The sequence below is a fragment of the Trematomus bernacchii genome, unplaced genomic scaffold (genome assembly GCF_902827165.1).
Source record: "Trematomus bernacchii unplaced genomic scaffold, fTreBer1.1, whole genome shotgun sequence".
Taxonomy (NCBI): Eukaryota; Metazoa; Chordata; class Actinopteri; order Perciformes; family Nototheniidae; genus Trematomus; species Trematomus bernacchii.
Window position 1 is genome coordinate 15,924,156 of NW_022987973.1, and position 22,975 is coordinate 15,947,130.

The window sequence follows — 22,975 nt, forward strand, 5'->3', positions numbered from 1 at the left end:
AGTGTGTGTGGATATTAGCGTAAATGAAGAGACAGGGTAGTTGTAGTTTTTGGTGGGGCTGCAGACAGCTGGTTGTAAAAAGTCTGACATCTAGCCTTGCTCCTGTGCAGCTAGGATCAGGGGGCTTTGTAGCCCCACCACCCTCTTTAGATGGATGGGTTAACAGCAGCACTTGGCCCCGCTGGCGTCCTGTGAGGGTCACTGCCGAGACCACTTCAAATGTGCAAACCATAATCCCCCTCTGACATTAATATTTTCAGATGGAGGCAAACTGGGTGCACAGTGGGGGGTGGCAATGTAAGCAAGGTCTTTTTGACTGGCCTTGTTTCATGCTGGCTGTGGTGAGAGACACTAAAGCCATTACTCACAGTGCAGGCATGTCCAGAATGTATTCTTAGCCCCTGTCTTCCTATCAGTCACTACATAAAGGTTGGAGGGTCAAAAAATAAAGAGGTAACCAGTCTGCAGGGCTGTCTGCACCACCGTTGTTTACCGGGGAGGGGGTGATATTTTAAACCTGCGAGAGCTTACATATTTACCCCAGTGAGCCTGACTGACTTGCCATTTGGTGGGTGAAGACGCTGGAGACCACTCATAGAGAAGAGGAAGAGAGTTTTTTAGTTGCTACGTTGACGCTAGTAGGTTGCAGCTTTTACAGATAGAAAACAACCCAGAGAAGAAGAGGAAGACATAGAAAAACAAAAGAAGAGTTGAACCCAAGGTTTGAGGATAAAGGCGAGAATAGAGGGGGAGGCACTTGGGGGAGGCAAGAGGTAGCCAGGCTGAGCTGACTTTCCCCCCCGAGGAGGAGTTGCAGTTGCCGGCCAGGGCAGGTCCCAGGGCTGGCAGGGCTGGCCCTACTGCTTCTCCACCTCCATTCCTTCCTCCTCTCACTCCTCTCTCTCCTCCCTTTAACCATCAACCACACTGCTGTGCAGTGATGAACTCTCAGGCTGAGCCCGTGAGAAACACAGGAATGCTTAGAAAATCCTGCCAAATGAACTTTTGTTCCTCAACTGAGGGAAACTCCAGAGGTTGAACCTCCACAGCAGTAGACTGTCACCCTTCTGTCTTCTCTTTCTTTTTTAGTGCACTCACTGGTTGAGTGCACTGAGAGACTGAGGGGATTTTTTATACACTTTTTTCTCTCTATTTTTGCTTTCGTTAACCGCAACAGTGGCGACCTTTTCAGTAGCACGGTGCAAGGACCAGCTCCACTCACCCAAGATGAGCCGCTGGCTGAAATGCACCTCCATGCACTTTGTAGGTATTCATTGTCAGTATTTAAGTTTGTCACCGTGATTTATTTGTATTGTTACTCTTTCTTCTGATTTCATGCTTTGTCTACAAATGGATTTACATGAATGTTTTGTGATAACAAAAGAGTACTTTTAGTATATACAGTATATTGTGAGTGCTGTCATATATCTATGGTTTAAATATGTTCTTATTGCCTATGTGTGCGATGGTGCTATGTACATACAAATGCTTATCAGTTAGGTTTAAAATGTGTTCTTGTGTTTCTGTTCATTTGACGTCCTGTTTAAGACTCCATACTTAAAGTGTACCTCCCAGAAGCCCTAAAAGTACTCTGTTCCCATGCTTAGCAGCCATCACTCAGGGAGGGGGATAGTGGAACTGCAGCACAGCACATTCTTGGCTTATTCTGCATTAACTTGGGTCTATTATTGTACTACAAAAGGACAAATGACATTACTGGTATGTATGTTGTCTTTAAGTCACAAATAGACTTCCTAAGCATATGTCCCTGTTGTATTTATTAGTAAGCCAAAATGACTGGGAACCAAATTATAGTTATGACTTTCTTTTTTTAAATTAAGCAGGTATTTGGACAAATATTTGTTTAACTGTTCGATTTGGTAAATACTGTCAAAAATACTGTGTGTCTGATAGTTCACTTTCCTCATTGTCAGAACACAGACTGGAACAAGTATGATGACCGGCTGATGAAGGCCGTGGAGCGCAGAGAGTTGGACAAGGTGGCTGCTGTTCTCAGCAAGAAGGGCATCATCCCAACCAAGCTCGACGTGGAAGGGCGCTCAGCGTGAGTAAACACGGACACACACACATCTAGAGTATACAAACATACATAAGCACATACATGTTCAGTGTGTCTACATACATTGTTTTGTCTTGATTGTTACTAACTATAAATGTTTTAATATTTCGAAATCTAAAAATGCTGAATGTCACAAATTCCAAACATTGTTGTGGTCTTCCCGCAGCACATTCCCACCCCTGTTACTCAGATGAAGCATCCTTAGATGGACATTTCTCTAGAATCTTTTGCGCAAAAACTGTTTGCCCTCTGGCATAAAAGTCACCCTGCATGACCCAACATTTCCCTTGGCTGAACTGACCCCCATGCACATTTCAGACTCAAACCTTCACCCAGCTGCTCTGCATCTGGAAGGCATTGCAGATGCATATTATCATGTGTCCATTATTATGTCCTGAAGTTTCTCTTTTGGTGTCCATCTGACTAGAGGTCAGTGTGGGAGCTGGCATAAAGAATGTTTGTGGCCGCTGAAGGCTGGAGCACATTGGCTTGAGGCTGTTTATGTAGTCCCAACAGGAAATGACTCCCTGTTAGTTCAAATCTGAGCCACTGTGGGGCTTGAAACAGAAAGCAATACATTTTGGCCCAGCTGCAGGCTATTATCAGGATCTATTGATATCTTCAAGAACCTTATTTTGTATGCTAGAATCTTTCAGTGGGAACCTCAGGTTTTGAATCGTTTTTGCTTTGCTAAGAGCTGGATTCACCCCCTTATCAAGTGTCATTACAAGAACAGAAAGATTGAAATAGGTTGAAATGTAAGTTGTGGGTAGAAAAGTAGGTACATTTAACTGAAACATGAACAAAGCTGATCCAAAACATTTAATTATCTTATACTGTACAGATCTCTTTTTATGGTTCTGTTATTTATACATCGGTGAAATGTTGCATTGAGCTGCTTAAAAAAGCAGTTACCTGGTTATATTGCTAAAAGTAACGAGATTCCAACACCAGCATTTTGGGAGGCTCGGCGCCCTCCTTTAATCCTAGATATATGAAGAAGTCCTTGGTAGAACTCTGGCCTGTGCCTCAGATTTATTTTCATAAAGGCTTTGTTAGCATAAAACTATGGAGCCACAGAGCGCACAAGCAAAGGTGCAGAGTATTTTAAGCAGTGTGTGAATTCTCTTGTGGCACCATTGGACAGACCAATGATTGTATACATGTGTACACACAACCTGATAAATGCCTGGTCTCATAATAAGGTGCTAGAATTTGTCTGAAGTAAATCCAGTGACTGTAAGGGTTTTTGTAAACAAACACATGCACACACATCATTTAGTGTTCCCCTGCAGGGCGGACCACAACTATAAAATCAACACATTGAACATTTATTAAAAGAGGTCACGCTTTTGCCAAGACTACCCAAAACAAAAGACAACCGCAAATGCAACTCAGCAAGTCTGCTTTTAGTACAGCGGGCCACACACAGACCAACACGTGTCGTTGGCTAGCTGTCCTCTGAAAAAGCCAACATAGGAATGTTGAGTGGCAATGCCTTGTAATCATGGACCTCTGTGGGGAAACTAATTACAAACCGTTAGCCCTAATATATAATTTGGTTTGCCCTGGATTAGCCTCACTGTGTTCAGCTAATGAATACAGCTCTAACTGCTCTATCGCTGCTTCCAGCTGAGTAAACAGTTTACAAATCTGCCCTGGCATTAACTGGATCCCAGTGAGGTTAGCCCACACATCACACCTGCTCATTCTGTGCAGTGGTGATAGCTAGCTGACAAGGGCTTAGCAGCAAAAGAAGTCCACATCACAGCAAGCCGCCGCTCACATGTCCCTGCAGCAGGAAACTGGCCCTGAGTAGAGGCACTGCTGCGCGCCCATCGCATGTTAAATTCATTGTGTGCTCTTTTGAGAATAGATTTTCAAGGCAACTGCAAAACATGCTGTGTTATTAAAAATTACATTTTTTTTTAAAAAAAAGGTCAGAAAACATGGGTTAATTGAAAGGATATGGGGATTAATATGTTTTCTTTAAAGCTACATTAATGGACTTTAGTTCACTGGGGAGCAGAAGGAGGGGTTGAGTGAATCAATTGCTGGGGTAAGCCAGCTCGGTCTCACTTCCATAGAGCTGAATGAACGCTTAAGTTATGTCGTAGGCCAGGGGTGAAATGGTGTCCTGTCAGTACTAGTTGGCTAGTTAATTTATTTTGGGTGGGGTCGTTCTTCTTGATTTAGATAAAAAAAATAAAGAGTGCTTAAATATACTTGAGTGGCTGTTAAAGGTAGGGTAGGTAAGTTTGAGAAACCGCCTCGAGATACACTCTTTGTTATATTCCATGGAATGCTCTTAACATCCCGATAGCAATGAATATCTTAAGTGCTTTGACAAAAAATCCATAAAAAAAAGTCATCTGTGGAAGCTGTAGTACTGTAAAAAGTACGACCAATCATTTTAGCCGGCCCGGCTAAAATAACTGGATGGCCTACCTGCCTGTCAGCCTTCCATCTGTGCACACACTTATCTCGTGCCCTCATTGGTCATGTGCGCGTTCGTGTGTGTTGGAGGAGGGGCTCTATAAGGAAGTGGCAGATTTTCTCCGGTTGTGTATTTTCTATTTTCAAATTCTAGCGATCTCGAGCCGGTTTCTCAAACTTACCTACCCTACCTTTAATGTACAATGTGTTGGAAAACATTGTTAAAAATGAATAATGCTACTTAAAAGTTTATCTTGCAACCAAGCATTTAGCTTTCCAACTAAGATATTATAAATGTTGTGGCTTCCTACTGGCACGTAAATGCATCAGAAGACTTGCAGACTTTTTAAAACAATGTGTACCAAAGGTCAAGTGTGACAGAAATAACAGAGTAGGATTTAGAAGTATGAGAAGCTCCAACAGCCACAGTATTTAACTGTTTTGCCTTTAGAGACACACTTAACCATTCACTGTATATGGTTCAGCTACCAGCACATACTCTCTAGTTTACTCTTCCCTGTATGCTCTCTAAATATAGCAACTGTTTCCTGTAGACTGTCAACCTGAAAGTCGCCCAAGGAGCAGGTGTGAAGATGAAATTACATTACATGTAGCTGACACTTTTATCCAAAGTGACGAACAATAAGTCCAAGAAAATAAATTTGCTCTGCTTAAGCCCGACTCATTAGTCTCTTACATTTCCTTTCTAAGGATTGTAATGAGGTATCCAGCTGGGTAAGCAGAATATATCTTCACAGTTCACAACCATCCCTTTTCAGTGTTAAACATCTTGGTAGCTGTGCCACTAACTGTCACAGGGATCATCATTGTTATTCGTCAGAGAGAAAATCCCTTACCCATAGTTCAAGTCTGCCATTATGTGTTTTTAATTCTTGTCAGAGACATTACTCTGTAAAATCCCCCTAACTTGGATAGCTCTGCTCGGCTCCCTGTCTGCCGTTTGCTCAGAGAGGTCGGGACCCTCGCTGCTCCCCAGAGGACCGGCATCTCCTGGCCATCAACACTGCTTTTAATACCCGCGGCAGTGTTGAGGTGACAGCCTAGCTGTCTCCTTGGCAGATACCTCGGGGTTAGTGTATAAACAGGTCCATGCAGCTCGATGGGTGACAGACTGAGATTAGTTTACACACAAGTGCTCTGCAGACCTTGATGGTCGGGGGTGGCAGTGCTGCTGTGGGTTAAGTTCAAGAGGGGAAACGGGAATGTTTCCAGGCAAAAGTAATGTTTAAAGTTATTTTGACAAACGCATAGAGAGTATGAAACTCCCTAATTAAGTAAGGACTATGCTTACTTTGTGGCAAATAACTAACAATCAAACATCCAGGTTAATTTGGTAGCTCGTCTCAAGCATGCACTCAAATGACTTGATCCTCATTAGCACGTAGAGTTTGTCCAGTTCTCATACTCAAATCTCTTCTTTTGTTAAGGACTTCTTGTCAATGTTGGCTTAAGTTTTAAGGCCTCAACACCTGTTTCAAATTCAATAACTGAAATGAATAACTTGTGAGTAAAAGATATCTAGGTATTGCTGAGTCATTTTGTTTGTTACAATACAGACCTTTTAGTTTGATCACATTATGCAAAGAGGAGTGCTGATATTGAGGCAAAACTGATATGAACACTTTCATTTTGTAATTGTAAAATGTGTCTACGTTTACAAATAGAAACAAACAGGGGTTACAGAAAGGGTGATTAAGAGTTGTTCAACCTTTTCTTGCAGGTCGTCACTAATTACCATGTGACAGTACTTGGCTATGAAACAAGGAAGCTGATACATTGGCAATGCTGTTTGTGTGTAGCTCCTAGTCGCCTTGGGGTCACGACAGACTCTGAGGTTTCTTGTTATTTGATTCAAGAATGCTGATCTTGCTGATAGCAAGGAGCCAGGCGTCCTTTCCCAGTCCCTCTCTTGTCCTTAAGTTTCACCCTCACCCTCACCCCCCTTCTCTTTACACCCTGTCGCTTTTTCACTTGCCCTTCTTTACTACTTGCTATATACTCATTTCCAACTCCTTCCGTCTGATTTCCTCTGTCATTATTCCTTCATCTTCATCCTTCTTGTTTTGCAGGTTTCATTTGGCTGCAACGCGAGGACACCTGGAGTGTCTTAACCTCATCCTGGGACACAGCGTGGATGTCACTGCGACTGATGCCACGGGTGAGTTCAGGTTGGATGAAAGCAGTAACCTGGAGCTTTAGTTATATACTTTTATGTGTTTTTAATATTTTGTCGATCCCCAAAATATCAACAAGGATACACTTACGATAATATTAAAACAGTTAGCAGCAACAGCAAAAACATTGGACAGTTTATTTAGACTTGTACCACATACAAAGTCTTAATAGGTGAAAATAAACCACATTGTGCACGTTGTACAACATAGAGTAGACTTAAGGTTATTTCCACATCATCAAATAATAAATTAAGGTAGGTTAAGGCAGGGGTTCCCAACCCCCGGTCCGCGGACCGGTACCGGGCCGCGGAGGTGTTACTGCCGGGCCGCGAAATAGCTGTGAGTTTATCGTAATATTTGCAGAATTATAAATATATAAAAATATTTTATCATAATATTTTTTTCAAAAAGTGTTTAATTTTCGCACCTATGCCACCAGTCATATTATTTCATCCAGTAGCTAGTTAATCTTTCACCAGAAAACCGTTGAAAATGGCTTTTATGATGTTCCGAGGGATTCGGCGGCTCAGCCTAAGGTCTCAGCCTCTTGTGCGCACGAGCATGTTACCGGTGCGCCAAGTAGGAAGAGGAGCGCACAGGAGACAACCGTTTGATTGCAGACTGTTATGTTTATGTGGGGAAATGGTGGTGCATACATTATTTGAGATATATTTCAAACTCGGACTTCATTTTAAGGACATGTCGGCCAGGAGTGTAGAGCTATTTGTTTAAGCACCGGATTGGCAAAACAGGAGAGTAAACCAGTCTGCCTTGATCTATGAATTAATGTCCGGGACTCTCACGGTATCTGCTGCCCGCAGCTGTTTTATAGAAGGAAACCCTCCTTCACTTCATGAAATGGCTGAAGCATCAGGAGGCAGCGGGACGTATACTCGGTAAAGAGCTGTGCCTTTTTACGCACCGCCTTCGCTGTGTTTAACTTAATCAGAACAGTTTAAGAGTGACTGCAGGCTGCTACGTGTTAACCACACACACATCTACACACATCGAACTGCCCGATTACTCCCCCTTTTATTAGTTTTATGAAGGATATGTCCAGTCAGTCACCAAGGCGCATGATGTGTGTGTGTATGTGCTCTGCTCAGCTCAGCTCTGTGTGTTCGGTGTGTTTGTGTCTGTCCGACACCGGCATATGCGGCTGTTCCCAAAATAAATTAGTTTAATCTTAATCTCGATGTAGTGCTATGCTGTCGGGAGTGCACCGGAACGAACGACACTATCATAATATCTTCTGAAAACAAATGCCAGTGACACACACACACACACACACACACACACACACACACACACACACACACACACACACACACACACACACACACACACACACACACACACACACACACACACACACACACTGGCGACCGGACATCTCCTTCATAATGCGCCTTCTCCTCGTTTTCCCAGCATTCACTGGATTATCCGTAAATCATACAAACAAAACCAAAACGTTGATTTATCTGTTTTCCCGTTTTGGTTTAAAAACTGAATAACGTCGGTTTTTTGGTTTTCCGAAAAACCAAAAAACAACACCGGTTCTTTTTTAAACTTTGTTAATATGTTTTGGATGCATATTGTTCTAGTATTTGTTCAGGCTGTTACATACAATTAGCCTCTGTTGCTACCTGCTGGTGGTGAGTAAATATTAAAATCAGTTAAAATTGACAACCGGTCCGCGATTTTTTTTTAATGTATCTGCCGGTCCTTGGCACAATAAAGGTTGGGAACCCCTGGGTTAAGGTACTTGTGCCAGACCCCATTTCCTGTCAAGAGGAGGGAGAGGAGGATGTCATACATAGAACATTGGTCTTATTAGTGGCCTGAGTAGTTGATTCAAAGAAACAGATTGCTGATTAGCATTGTATTCATTAATGGGGATGTGCAATTAGGCTGAATAATGACAAAGAGACATGCAGTGATCTCATCCCTACTTTCAAAAGGTAGCATTCTGGTCTCATTTTTACATTTACACTAATCCATTTCATGTTGGGAACAGAATATAATTGCATGACATACAAACCAATGATATATTATAAATGAAATGAAATATGTCAATAAGCTCTTCAAAATCAACGGTCTAGTGAATAAACACGTAGATTTTTATACCAGCAAGTAAACTTTCAGCAAATGAAACGGATCGACCAAAAGAGCCTTTCAGATAAGATATTGGAAATGAACGTGCATGGTTGAGCACCCCTGGAAATGTTACTGGAAATGTGCAAATGGTAATCTAGTGAGAGGGCACATTTTTGTTGATGAACTATCCAATCCTGGTTTTGGGCACTACTGAGAAATATTATTGTCACAGTGACATGGACTTTGTTATTCAAAATGATACGAATATATCCAGACGCATGAAAAGTAATGGGCTTGATGTACATTTTAATCTGGTACATTATGTATTGTGTATGTCCTGTACATTATTTTTGTCAATCTGTGACTCTGTGATCCCAGTGTGCCTGTTAAACAACACACTGGGATCAATACTCGTGGTGTGGGGTTTAACAGTAATGCACTCAATAAACTCATGATGGTTAGGTGTGTGGCATCAGCCGAAAGATCCACACATTGCTTGTTACAAGAAAAATATATTTTAGACGAACATTGAGTTGTCAAAGTGATACAAGCATGGTCTTACGTGCTGTGTAGCTTTTTGTTTGTGCGATTTCCCACAGTACGGTTATGACTTGAAAGCACCTTTATGAAGGGTTGTTAAGTGATTGTTTTTTGTACAAATGCGTACAAAACCATCTCCTGATTGTGAATCTATTTCATTTTCTGATTGCTGCATGTATCCCTTTCAGGTAAAAATGCTCTCCATCTGTCATCAAGACATGGACATTCTCTGTGTGTGCAGAAACTCTTGCAGGTAAAGTGCATCTCTATTTGTACCCGACTCAAATATACTTCTGTGAACAAAAACTTGCCAAACTGCACGATATGATCTCATATGTATGGGATTGATTGGTTTATAAAGTGTTTGGCTTCATGTTATTTGGTTGCGAGTATGTTCGTCTGTCAGTACGCCTGGAGAAAAGTGTCCTCAAATTTGGTCCACCTTGATTTTTTGTTTTTGTTGATCAAAGGCTGCTTTGACCTCAAAAAAACTATTTTTGGCCACTCATGCAGACTTATTATGACAATTTATAAAAAATGTAAAAGGGGTTACAATAATGGAAATGTATTGTGGTGGAGAGATTTAGCATCTTTACTGTTTGGCTGAGGCATTTTATCGCAAGGTGGTTATTCTAGCTTGTTCACTTTGCTCCTCATGTTGGTGTGTTGTACTCTACTGTATGTATTCTGCGCAGAGCAGCGTCCCAGTCACTGGCCAGTCAGAGCAGTTTCTCTCTCCGCTCCTTTAAATAATTATTGCCATAGAGCTCTGGCAGCTGAGCCCACTCCGTATCGGTCACCAGTCGGCCCTGTTGAGTCACCGTGCCCCTCTGGGGGATTTATGTGTTTACAATCAGGGGGCTATCTCTGCAATATTGTGCTCTCACAGCGTCGCTGCCCTTTCCCCCGCCCACACCTCTCTCTCTCAGGGTGGTGATCTAACGGAGGTCTCTGCTGTTGGCAGGCGGGTTGTCGCTGGTGTTGACAAGCCTGCCCTGCTGCAAACTTGCCGTCCATTCTGGGTGCCGTCATCACACCAGACATAGCAGCTGGACGCCAACACCCTCCACCTCCACTATCTCTCTCCGTCAGCCCGAACCCTCAAGGTGTAGGATGTCCTCCTCCCCCCCCCTCCGTGCTCCACCGTCAGCTCCCATTGCTGCTCTACACCGCCCTCCTCTGCGCTTTGTCATTTGAGAGCACTGCTCAATTTTGGCCCTTGTTGCTGGAGAGAGTTGGTTTTTTTTAGGGGAGGCCTGAGCTCCCTGCCAAGCCTACCCAGCAACATGGGGCCCCCGTTAGCATTGAGTCCTCAAGGCTTTCATAGCGGACCCTCATCACTGCAGTCCTACTCTCCTGAATGCCTGGGTAGAGATGTCATAAGAAAATCAGCGCAGCGCCACTTGGCCTAAAGTGACCTGCACACTGTTGCCTCGCAGTCTCCACTGTGAACATTTATTATTTACTTTCACAACTACATTATTGAACAATTATTAAATGCTTTTTTTTAAAAGAAGTCAACCATGGTCTTCCCTTTTTTTGGAGTAGAGTCTTTCATTCATCTGATCCATATCACTGAAATGATTGTATTGTTAATTAAAATAAGATGATGTTTTCCCTGCGGTTTGTTTGTTTGTCTGACTGTCAGCAGGGTAAAGGAAAAAATGTTGGCCCGATTTTCATTTAGCTTTTAGCTTGGTGGAAATGTGTGGCCAGGAAAGATCCCATTACATTTTGGAGGGGAACACAATCACGAGGCAGATACACAAAGTCAGTTATTCTATTGAAACAGCCTTGTAAGAGTTCTGGGCTCTCCAACCTCACTTAGTAGTTAAATAGTTTTTAGTTTTTCTAACTTTGAATAAAGGAAATCAGGCCTAGGGTCAATGACTCAAAAACAACCAAATCACGCCAAAATAATGTTCCACTCTGCTTTTGTTGATCTATGGAGTTGGCTAATTAGCTATAATGAAGAGGGCCAACCACTAGTGGATCAACACTATCATATCAAGTAGACTCATTATTTAATTGGATCTGAAAATGTATATTTGGGGCCTTTTTGTGCTTTGAAGAATGGCACTGTGCCTTTTTACTCTACTGTGTGAACATCAATTTTCATGTTCTTTCCATGATATCATTTCACTAATCAGCCAATGCTGCCAATGCTGCCAATGCTTAAGTAGGACTATGGATGTTAAATGAATATTGTACTTGATTATTTTACCAATATATATTTTCACTGCTCATGGATCTATACATGTATCAGCACAAGTAAAATAATTTGCTTCATTTGATTCAGTTGTTCTAACTTTTCTTTGTTATTTTGCAGCACAACAGTCCAGTTGGAAATGTGGACCTACAAGGAAGAACAGCTCTACATGATGCTGGTAAGACTCTACTCTGAAACTGACTGAACTATAATTTACCCCAGTCCTAACTCCACTCTTCAGTTTCTAACTTCACTCTACTACAAATACTACTTTACCTTAGTACTGACTTGAGTCCACTACACTTTTTATTTAGCTGTTGCTGCAGAGTTGCTTTACTTTTCAATGCAGGTGCTCTGAAAAAAAGGCTTCCTTAAGGCAACTACAGCAAAACCTCCTTACAACATAATTTGTTATTGTAAGCCCCACGGATAAGCTAATGGATGTTTGTGCTTTTGAAATGACTATGACTAAATTAGAGGGTGCATCTCAATGTGCAGAACAGCCCTGACACAGTACGTGATGTACAGGACTGAGGGACAGTCAGTGAGAGAGAGAGAGGCAAACCTCTATGTGCCTCTCCCTGTTGATTTTCAGTGACTACTGTTAATGCTCTGATTTATACATTAAAATATAATATATGGGCTTAAACCACAAACATTGATTGGCGTTGCTATGGCTCACTAATGGTAGCTACAGCAGCCTCGTCCTCCTCCCTGTCGCTGCCTATGTTTACCTCATTAACTACTTTACCCTATTTTACTTACCTTAGTAATGAATATTTAAAATCATTGAAAACCCCGACAGCTCTTCAACTATATTTTCAGTCCCTTAGCAGAGAGGATGTCATGCTCACATGGATGATAATATCTGCCAACAAAAGGTTTACACAAAAGGTTCTGGTATAATAATGTGAAAATGTGCTTGTGATGCTTTTCACATTTTCAGCATATAAACCTGGTCAATGCTGTGGCTCGACCTGATAGATGGATGTATATTTCAGCGATAAATGTGATTGCAGTCGTTTTCACTCTTTTCCCCCACAGTCATGGCTGGCTGCTCCTCCAGTGTGAAACTACTCTGTGACAGCGGCGCTTCTGTGAATGCCACTGATTTTGTGAGAATTGATTTTATTATTTTTTACACTCCATTTCACACAGTTTTTGTAATGGCCTCTTCTAAGATATTTACCTGCTCAGTTATCATTGTAGAAAAGAATATTGATCTTGATCTTCTCCTTAAAGGCTTTTACCTTTTCATGTAAGGTCAGTTAGAGAGGCACACAAAGCTTTTCACTAAATACGAATTCAGTCAGCTCCAATGAGCACTCTCTATTGTGATCCTTTCTACAAATTGATTTTTTGGATGGCACTGTCATACCTGTGATTTTGTGGATGGGTGTACATGTGTTCATTTCTGCGTGTGTATTTTGTTTTTCTCCAGGATGGCAGGACACCTCTGGTACTGGCAACCCAGATGTGTCATCCACGTATCTGTCAGCTCCTGCTGGAGCGAGGGGCCGACTTCACCACCCGCGACAAACAGAACAAGTACGAAAGCCCCCCCCCCCATGGTGGTGTTTGTCTCTGAAGGCTTGGCAAATGTCAATTTTAATAATCAAAGGTTTGCATTCCTGGAGAGTGCCATGCAGTGACAATCTTTCAAATAATACAAACATTTACCAAGAGTCACACTATTTAGAGCCATTTCTATAGATTGCAGTTGTGTCATGATTTCATACATTTTAAAACATACGAGTGCCTGAGAATGTCCTAAATGTATCATCAACAATGTGTATGGTATTGTTTCTCATCAGCTTTTTTAACACAAAAACAATTCTTAAAAAATGAATTAGAAAGACAACTCCAAGTCGGGACATAAACAGGAAAAATAGGGCCCGGCTTTAAATAATTTAAACAAAATAAAAGGTGAATTGTTGTTTTTGCTACAAACTTGTTCCATAGCTAGTTTGTGAATGTTTTTCCTCATGAACTCTGTTTGTTGACCCCCTCAGGACTGCGCTGATCCTGGGCTGCGAGTACAGCTGTAAGGATGCAGTGGAGGTGTTGCTGAAGAGCGGCTCTGACGTGAAGGCAGTCGACAGCTTAGGTCACGACGCTTTCCACTACGCTCGCATCAGCAAGAACATGGAGCTTGTTGCGATGGTCAAAAGTTACCTGGACAAATCCACCAGAGGTCAGAGTCAGACAGAAAATAAAAGAGTATTGGAGCAGTTTGTTTAAAAAAAAAACATTTGCATGATTATAGCAAAAAATGATCAGACCTGTAGAGCAGAAAGGAAGGTTAACTTCTTAAATTGTAGCCTGTAGATAGGTAGCCCAGGAAGTGCTGTTTTGAAATCCACTGAAGTCGTATTTTTTTTAACTAAACTCACCATTTGTTTAATAAAGATAATCTGTATATATTTTCTGTTTATAGTGAAAGGTGATTTTAGATGGAGAGCATAATATCTGCAGTGTTGTACCTTAAAATTACACTTGTGGAAAGATGTGGAAACAATCATACATGCATGCAAAAACAGCTAATACCTTGAGGATGTTTTGCTTTTTAGGTAGAATTTCGAATGATTGTCTTTGCAGATTTTAAATATTGTCGCAATATTCTGTATGGGTTTTTATTTTCATGTCTCTATGTCTTTAGGTGTTTTCAACACTTTTCAGTTTTAATATCTCACAATATTTTGAGCCACAGGATTGACCTTTACAATTATTTCCTGTGACCATATTTTCTGATGCATTTTTTGCCTTCTTGTGTGCATTCCTTATTGTCACACTGCTCTGTAAACATACCTGTTTTTGTCCAATCTTGATAAAACGTAGAAGGAAGTCTGAACTTGCTGTTTTCTTGCTTTCTCCAGATAAGGAGGCTGCAAAGATGGAACAGTGGAAGCGACAGGTAAACCTGCAGCCTTACTGACGCACCATATCCATCAAACCTCACCTTTATCAAAGATCAGCTTTTATTCTCTATGCTTTACATATTCTATAGTCTCTTTTGTTAAAAGATGACAAAGGTCAAGGTTGCTTGCACCCAGAAGCCATTATTGACATTAACACTTTAGAATTCTTTCTTTACAGCATTTACAGCATTCAAATGCTTAGACTCCTGGCGCCTCGAGATTCTGCATGTTCTTCCACTTTTTCCACATTTTATATAATATATTTTGTGGCAAATTTGTGAACATGTTATGTGCTCACTGCCGCTCAGGTATGCATGACTGCCATCTAGTGATTTAAAGTGAGAGTTGATACTAAGGTGTGTATAGCCTATGGTAATGTTATATCTTTAAAACATGGTCGTTAAAAAGATCCTGTCTCCTCCTCAGCATTCAGTGGAGAAATCAGAGGCAGCTGAGGTTAACCAAAGGGATCAGGTCATACATGTAAGTGCTGTATAACTTCAGCCTCCCAGCCTATTAATCACAATTATTCATTTATTTTTTAAGAATGAGTCATTAGGGCATCAATGTCCATAAAGAAGTGATTGATTTCTTATTTTTATGACAGTAATTGGATTTAGCTTGGTTCAAATTTGTATGGTTTATAGTTGTGTGTGTGTGTGTGTGGGCATTTGTTCAGGACTTGGAGAGGCAGAACGAGGGCCTGCAGGAGAATCTCAGGAAATACCAACAGGATCAGAGAGCCCTGCTGGATAAGGTCAACATGCTGCAGCAACAGCTAACACAGGTGAAAAAACATGCATGTTTCTCATTTGAATACTGTTTATATCTGTGGGTGGGTAGATCTGAGGGTCCTAAACTAAAGGTCTAGTGAGGTATAATCAAATATACAATATAAAAGCAGAGAAATAGTCGAGCTCTCTTTATTTATTTTCATCATCATACAGTACGTATCACACACGTGTTTCTTTTTCAGTGAGCATAATATATTGCTCAGTAATAGCTGCCAGAATAATATCTAACAACATTCAATTGTATTGGAGTGTTGTCGGTTATTAATAACTCAATTGACTGTATTTACAATCTTGTTTTATTCATCTACAGGAAAAGATCACTGTAGGAGACACTCAGAAAGAGGTATGAAGTAAAGGATTTTTTGGACATCGTTTGCCTCATTATCAATTGTTTTTTGTTCCTATTGTTTCCTTGGTTACATTTGTTTTAAAGAATCTTGATGCACATTGTATTGAACGTGTCATTATTATTCAGCCGTAGCAGTCATTAGTGTGGTGTGGAGACAGTGTTAAGTTACTGTATGACCTCTGAGACCTAAAAATAAGTGAGTGGTGCTGTATCAACACAGAGCTGTTTGGAAGTGAAGGAAAGAAAACGGGAGGTGCCACAGTTTGAATGCAACTCGATTTGTTACTTACTTAACTTAATAACATCTTACCGGGTCCACACATTCAGGATAGGAGAAAATAGTCTTCTTAAAACAAACTATAAATAAATGATGTTTTCGTCTGGAAGTAGGGCAGAAGAGCTTTAGAATCACAAAAACGTACAAACCTCTCGCATATCTTTGTGCATACATATACATTCAGATGCATGCCCTTCTATATGTCATGAACTGATGAATGATACATAATGCAATGATAAGTACATAAAAGTAAATTTTAAGCTTTTTGACTTATTTCGTAAAGCGTAATTTTGTGTGTTTGCCATCTCTCAATAATTCAATATAGTCATTTCTTGATGTGCTTTGTTTTTCCTTCCTCTTGGATCAGAAGGACCAGTTGAAAGTGCTACGTGGTACCAAAGAAAGAGAGGAAGGGGCTCGAGGCCCAGAGACGGTCAAAGTCCAGCTCCGGAGTACTTTGGTCAGTGAATTTATAAATGTGTTCTACTTTGAGCCTTCTTTTCCTCAATATATCAACATATGATATCATTATTATTCAGACTTAAAACATACTGTATGTTTGGTTTAGGTTCTAAATAATGACTCTAGTGAACTAGACAGTACATTTTAAAAAGAAAAGAAAAAATATTTTGTAAGTCTAAAAAGTCTTACAAAATAATATCCGTCTAAAAAGCCCCAAACACTTGTACTGAGTGTGTGTATCTGTTTGTTTTCACAGGGAGATTACTCTGGACAGTCTGTCATCAAAGGTAAGCTCCTTTGATTTTTCGTGAATCATTGAGAAACATTTGTTAAGATTATTTCAACGTTCAGCTGCAGAGTATGAGGAGGTTTGAATGTTGTACCCTGTTGTCTTTCAGGTAAAGAAAACATTTTGGTGAAACAAGCTCACAGCCTGGATTCTGATCAGGTACGTTTTTATCTGTGGAACAGTTCCACATGGCTTTCAAACGCTTAAAATGCAGTGTTGAGTTAGGACCTGCATACAAATTAAACTGCTTATAGATTGTTCAGATCCTCATTAGAGAATTACAACTAAGAAGGCAAAGAAAGCTGAGGAACCTTTTTAACTTTTGAATGAAGGGGCTTAAATAAAAATGACTATTAATGCTGATTTAATATGCATTTCATCTTTCTCTGCAGATGCTCAAGAATCCTTCCATGGCGCGTTCGCTTTCCAGATCTTCAGAGAAGGGTCCGTCCACTGTGGGCTGGGCAGTCTCTGGGGAACTGGACGCACTCCTACAAGAACTTGATGAGGTCAAGAAAAGAAAGCATGCTTCGGATGAAGATGCGGCACGGCTTCAATCCGCCCTGAACCGTAAAAACCGAGAGTGCCAGGAGCTGGTCCAGAGCCGAGACACCATCCAGAAACAGGCCGACCAGCAGGTCCAAGAGCTGGAGGACGCCCTGGGCGACGTCCAGAAGAGGATGCTGGACTCTGAGTGTAAGGTCAAACAGCTGCAGGCCCATGTAGTCGCTGTTAAGGAACACCTGGGGGGCCAGGGGGCCGAAGAGTTGCGCGCCCAGCTCCAGGACATCAAGGCCAAGTATGAAGGAGCTTCCGCCGAAGTGGGTCGCATTCGTAATCGCCTGAAACAGAGCGAGAAGGCCTTGGAGGAGTACAAGAGCAGCGAGAACCAGCTGGCAACAGAGGCAGAAAGTCTGAACCAAGATCTGCAGGCGCTGACTGCAGAAAGAGATGAACTAGCAGAAGCCTTTTTAGAAATGGAAACCAATTTGAAGGAGACCCTGGCTAAACAGGGCCACACGGTACCAGCTGAGAAGTTTGACAACATGAAGAACCTGCTGAGCAACGCAGTCGACGAGAAGGAACGGCAGATCGCCGAGCTGAGGGAGGACTACGATCGCGTGCTGGAGGAAGTGGCAGAGCTCCACCGAAAGCTGGACATTCCCTCATCCCAGGGAGGAGCGGGGGCTTCTGAGGAGCAGCAGAGGATCCTGAAGGCTCTCGAAGAGCAGAATGCTTCTCTGAAAAGGAAACTGGTGGACGTGACCACCAGGAGCCAGTCTCTCATTCAGGAGGTGGAGGAGAGTGAGGAGGAGAGAGATATACTACGAGAGCAGCTGGACGAGCTCAACAGCAGGATGGAGAGCGACTTCGTACCCATGACGATGCACGATGAAGCCCGGGGGAACATGGTGACAGCTTTGGAGGAGTTAGAGGACAAACTGGTAGAAGCCAGCGAACGTTACGGAAAAGCAGAGGCGCAAGTCCAGCAGCTTGAGAGCGAGAGGATAGCGCTGCAGGAGACCGTGAGCAGTGTGCAGAGCGCCAGCGAGAGACACCAAGGTGAGATGGACGCTCTGAGGTCTCAGAATGCCGACATGATGAAGAAACTTGAAGCTTTGCAGAGCAGATGTGAAGACAGAGATAAAGAGTGTGTGCAGCTGAGCACGCAGAGCCAGACTCTGAAACAGAGCTTGGAGGGAGAGTACGTTCCCAGGCAGCAGCACGAGCAAGTGAAGATGGAGTTGAGCTCCACCTTGGAGAGAGCCAAAGCTGAGATATTGAAGTTGGAGACCAAGGGAAAAGAAAGTGCAGAAGAATTAAAGAATATGAAAGAAGGAAACGATAAGTCGACAGAAAAGTTGGACAAAGCCCTGTTGGAGATGAAAAAAGAATATATAAGTGTAAAAGAGCACAAAGCTATCGCAGACAAGCTGAATGCTGCAATTGTGGAGGCAGAGAACAAAGCTAACGAAGTGTCAGGGAGGTATGTGTCCGCTCAGGAGGAAACCATCAAGCTCACCCAAGAACTGGAGGCGCAGAAGAAAGAACTCGATACCATTCAGGAGGCTATTCTGTCAAAGTTCATCCCACTGACGGCGGCGGAGGAGAAGGAACACTCTCACAGTGCCAAGGTGAAGGAGTTGACAGTGAAGCTGTTGGAAATAGAAGAGAAGTATAACAAAGAGAGGTCTGTCAATGAGGGCAACCAACAGGAGAAAGACAAACTAAAGGTTGACAGTGAATCTGTCCAACAGAGACTAGACTCTGCCAGTGAAAAGCACAAGAATGTGGAGAAAGAGTTCAAGGGTAAAATTGAGGAATTAACTCAGAAGTTGGCCAGCTTGGAGCAGCAGCACAAGGAGGCAACGCTTCAGAAGGCTGATCTTCAAGAGCAGAAGGCCCTGAGCAAGGCTCAGATCCAGACCCTCCAGGAGCGTCTGAAAGCAGAGTTAACTCGGATAGCAACATACGACACGGAGCTTAAAGCCCTCCATGACGCCATGCAGCAAGCACAGGCCGACTGCAAGAAAGCCAGAGAGGCTCAGCAGGAGGAGGCCCAGAGGGTGGGCGCCTTACAGAGAGAGGTTCAGGAACGCCGCGGGGATCAAGCGTCTCTGCTGCATCATCAAGCCGAGGCCCAGGACGCCCTGCAGGCCGAGGTCGCCCAGCTTCGATTGGCTCTCCGCGAAGAGGAGGAGAACAACGCCCAGAGAGCCGAAGATGTGTCTGCCCTGCAATCTGAGCTCCTGCAGGCCACACAGGCTCTGGAGAATCACCGCTACAAAGAAGACCAAATAAACCAGCTGAAGAAGGAGAAGCAGCAGCTGGAGGAGCAGGCCAACGCCCTGAGCAGCAAACTACTGAGCTCCACAGAGGGGGGAGACGAGGCGCGCAGGGAGGCCCAGCACGCCAGGGAGGGGGAGGGCAGGGCCCGCACAGAGATGGAGGAGGTCCAGGAGAAGGGACGCGCCATCGAGAGGGAAGTGAGGGAGCTGAAGGAGCGATACGACGAGTCGCTCGGCACCATCTGTGATCTAAAGAAGAGGATACAGACGTCAGCGCAGCAGACTGAAGCCAAAGACAGGAAGGTAGTAAACACCTGTCATAGTTTTATTTTTGTTATACGTTTTTTGCTGGCATTATGTGTGTTTAACAAGTTGAATGTACTATACTGTACTGTAGATAGAAAACAGGTTGCTTTGAAAGAAAATCTGGCTTGTTTCTTTTTTCTAGGCATATAACTCTTCTTTCAGTTTTGTCAAGGGTTCATAAAGTAACGTTGTAATATTTGTGTCAGATCACAGAGTTGCTGACAGATGTTGAGCGGTTGAAGCAGGCGCTGAACGGTCTGTCCCAGCTGGCAATCACAAGCAACGCGCCCAACAAGAGGCAGACGCAGCACATCGACACACTCCACGCCCAGATCAAGAACCTGCAGCAACAGCTGGCTGTGAGTGGACATATGGAAGTCATGTTAACATTGACATATTCTCCTTTTTATTTCATTGGATAAACTGCACAGCAACTCTCCTTGTGTTATCTACTTTAAACCACGAGTAATAAGTGAATTGGGCCCAGACATTTAGTAAATGTGCTGTTTAAGAAAGGTAGGGACCTTGCTTTAAAAACAACCATAAGTAGATAGATAGATATACTTTTATTTTGCATTGTACCTATATAATGACAATAAAGGATTCTATTCTACTTGATATATCCACATTTGGGAAACTCTTTAGTTACAGAAGCAGTGTGTTCAACATTACAATTAAAATGCTGAAAATGCAATAGAGAATGAACAATTACAAATAATATTTAAATGAAAAATAGTATGTCAAATATAAACAATGTAAAATATTCTGGATGATAAAAATGTTCTCATAAATCCAAAATACTACAGGAGCATAGACATACTAAGTGACTCATTCATAATAGTGATCGCACCATGTACAGTATATCCCCTTTAGTTAATAAATACAGGGAAAACAAGAAGTCAACATCTCAGTTACTGATTCTTTTCCCAGCAAACATCATGACTAAATAAAAATTGCAGTTGTTATCCTAACAGTTGGGTGTAACATATATAATAATGTGAAATTCAGTGACTGCACCAGGTCAGTATTAGCACCACTGTGCATTTGTTGCTAACAATAACCACTGTGTTGTCTTCTTGTCTTTCTCCTCTGCTCCATTAGGATGCTGAGAGGCAACACAGGGAGGTGGTTTCCATTTATAGGACGCATCTTCTCAGTGCAGCACAGGTAAGTTCATCTCATCACCTTTACTGAAGGGCACATTTCATTGTGAACAGAAAATGAGGATTACAATTAATGATTTTAATTAAAAAAAGGACTTGATTTCATAGAAGGTAGAATCATACATTTAGCTGTAACCCGCACGGTGTAGATCCATGGCCATTCCCTGCAACACTTTTCTGATTGAATTAAGCAAACCTCCCTTCACAGATGTTATTATTGTGTTACTCGTCGTCATAACATCCTTATGGAAACAGAAAGTAATTGGGAGCTGCCACAACAGCATCTGCATGACTGTAGTTAGCATGCAGTCATCATTATTGAGGAGAAACAGATAATTAAAGGCTTGTGTGACAAACCGAAAGAAATGTATTTGAAACCCTGCCGGTTTTATTAAATCATGATTGTGTGTTTGTCATAACTAACTTTTAGAGATGCGTCAAAATCCAAAAGCAGGGGGTACTTTATCTGTTTACACTCGGTGAAATGTTGTGAAAGCCTGCTGATCATTTGAAAATGGATTGGGGAACATGTGATAATAACGCTAATGGTCCATCAAAACAGGGAACCTCAAAAAGGCTGCACAACACGATATGTACTCAGCCCAATGTATTCCATTATGTTAATGTGTGAGTGCACCGTGTCTCTCAGGAGCTGAAGCGTAATTGACAACAGAGCTTACAGAGGGAAATATCCGTGCAGATTGATCAGCTGAAGCTCTTTTCTGGCTCTTTTTTCCACGCAGGGCCACATGGATGAAGACGTCCAGGCCGCCTTACTACAGATCATCCGCATGAGACAGGAGTTTGTGTGTTAAAGCTTCCTCCGTCGAAACAAAACGCTGCCTTCGGACTCAAAACCATCATTCTCCCATCCTCTTCCTCTGCTGAGCCCCCTGCTGTGGCCCCTGTGGGTGCCCAGTGTGTGTGTGTGAGTGTGTGTGTGTGTGTGTGTGTGTGTGTGTGTATGCGACTATGTGTTTGTCATCCGGCACAATTTCTCCAAACAGGCAATGTTTTGTGGTATCCCCTCTTTGGTTCCCAAATCTACATTTTTAGGGTAAAAGTGAATAACTGTAGATTTTAGATACCGATGTAGATACAGAGGTTGATTTTTAACTCCAGTAGAAACTCAGAAAACTAAGCAAAAATAGATAGAGCTGTATAGAGCTGACTCGCATTGATCATTACAGTATGTGAAAATGAGATTTCATACAATTCTGTCAGATCTATGATAAATTATAATACACACCTATGCATTTATATCAAGCTTTATATTCAGTGCTATGCAGCGTTAGTTCAAATGTAGGTCCCATTCTTAGATTACTCACTCTGAAATGTAAAATGGACACGATCTCAAAGACCACTTTTCACATTCCCTCCGGACAGTCAGCTCTCATACGGTACATCTGTGTTTTCTCATTTCATTTGTTTTCAACCTTTATTTAACCAGATGGTCCCATTGAGATCATAGATCTCTTTTTCAAGGGAGACCTGCAAACCTTTCTTCTTTCTGTTTGCTAACATCTTCAGGGTAGGTTCACAGGGTGTCAAGTCTGAACACTGACATAGATGTTGCTTGCTATAATTGTTCTTTCTGTTCGTAAGGACACTAAAAAGTAGTGAACAAATTCCTTTTTGTGTTTCCTTGCTGAACTGTAGGGACATCACAACAAAACGAGTACATTTTGCAAAAACATCTCTGTTTTTTTAGAAGGTAGCTACTTGATTTGACTTCACAGAGTGGAATTTGTCCCCTCTGTCTTACATTCAAACAGCAGTATCAGGTGACCCCTGTATACCTGTTGTAGAGAGGAAGAAACAAATAACTGTCAGTGCACAAGTATTGTTTAAAGGCAGACTTGAAACAATGTGAACCTATTCTTTAAAAGGCACAATGAGTAGTTGTGTTAGTTGCCAATGGTAAACACAACTAAATGAACATCAGCAGTTGAAAGTCAACTCCAGATTCAATCTCATTTTGAAACGAGCTTTGTCTGCTTGACATCTCACCTTGCTATATTTGGTTTTTCTTTTGGTGCCGTGTCCACCATTCTTGTAGCTTTCTCTTTAG

At 42.1% G+C, this 22,975-nt stretch overlaps 1 protein-coding gene across 1 annotated transcript in view; it reads left to right on the forward strand.

Annotated features, from left to right (window-relative positions):
• uacab (uveal autoantigen with coiled-coil domains and ankyrin repeats b) overlaps window positions 1-21,967 on the forward strand; it is a 39,973-nt gene extending 18,006 nt beyond the window's left edge. The window contains exons 2-19 of the mRNA XM_034115968.1: window positions 1,935-2,065; window positions 6,607-6,695; window positions 9,537-9,601; window positions 11,678-11,735; window positions 12,602-12,672; window positions 12,999-13,105; window positions 13,570-13,751; window positions 14,434-14,471; window positions 14,902-14,958; window positions 15,155-15,262; window positions 15,580-15,612; window positions 16,263-16,355; window positions 16,614-16,644; window positions 16,756-16,805; window positions 17,039-19,738; window positions 19,948-20,100; window positions 20,843-20,908; window positions 21,648-21,967. Of these exons, the coding sequence (XP_033971859.1) occupies window positions 1,935-2,065; window positions 6,607-6,695; window positions 9,537-9,601; window positions 11,678-11,735; window positions 12,602-12,672; window positions 12,999-13,105; window positions 13,570-13,751; window positions 14,434-14,471; window positions 14,902-14,958; window positions 15,155-15,262; window positions 15,580-15,612; window positions 16,263-16,355; window positions 16,614-16,644; window positions 16,756-16,805; window positions 17,039-19,738; window positions 19,948-20,100; window positions 20,843-20,908; window positions 21,648-21,719 (4,104 nt within the window). The 3' untranslated portion in view covers window positions 21,720-21,967. The remainder of the gene's footprint in view (window positions 1-1,934; window positions 2,066-6,606; window positions 6,696-9,536; window positions 9,602-11,677; window positions 11,736-12,601; window positions 12,673-12,998; window positions 13,106-13,569; window positions 13,752-14,433; window positions 14,472-14,901; window positions 14,959-15,154; window positions 15,263-15,579; window positions 15,613-16,262; window positions 16,356-16,613; window positions 16,645-16,755; window positions 16,806-17,038; window positions 19,739-19,947; window positions 20,101-20,842; window positions 20,909-21,647) is intronic.
• Window positions 21,968-22,975: the final 1,008 nt, after the last annotated feature.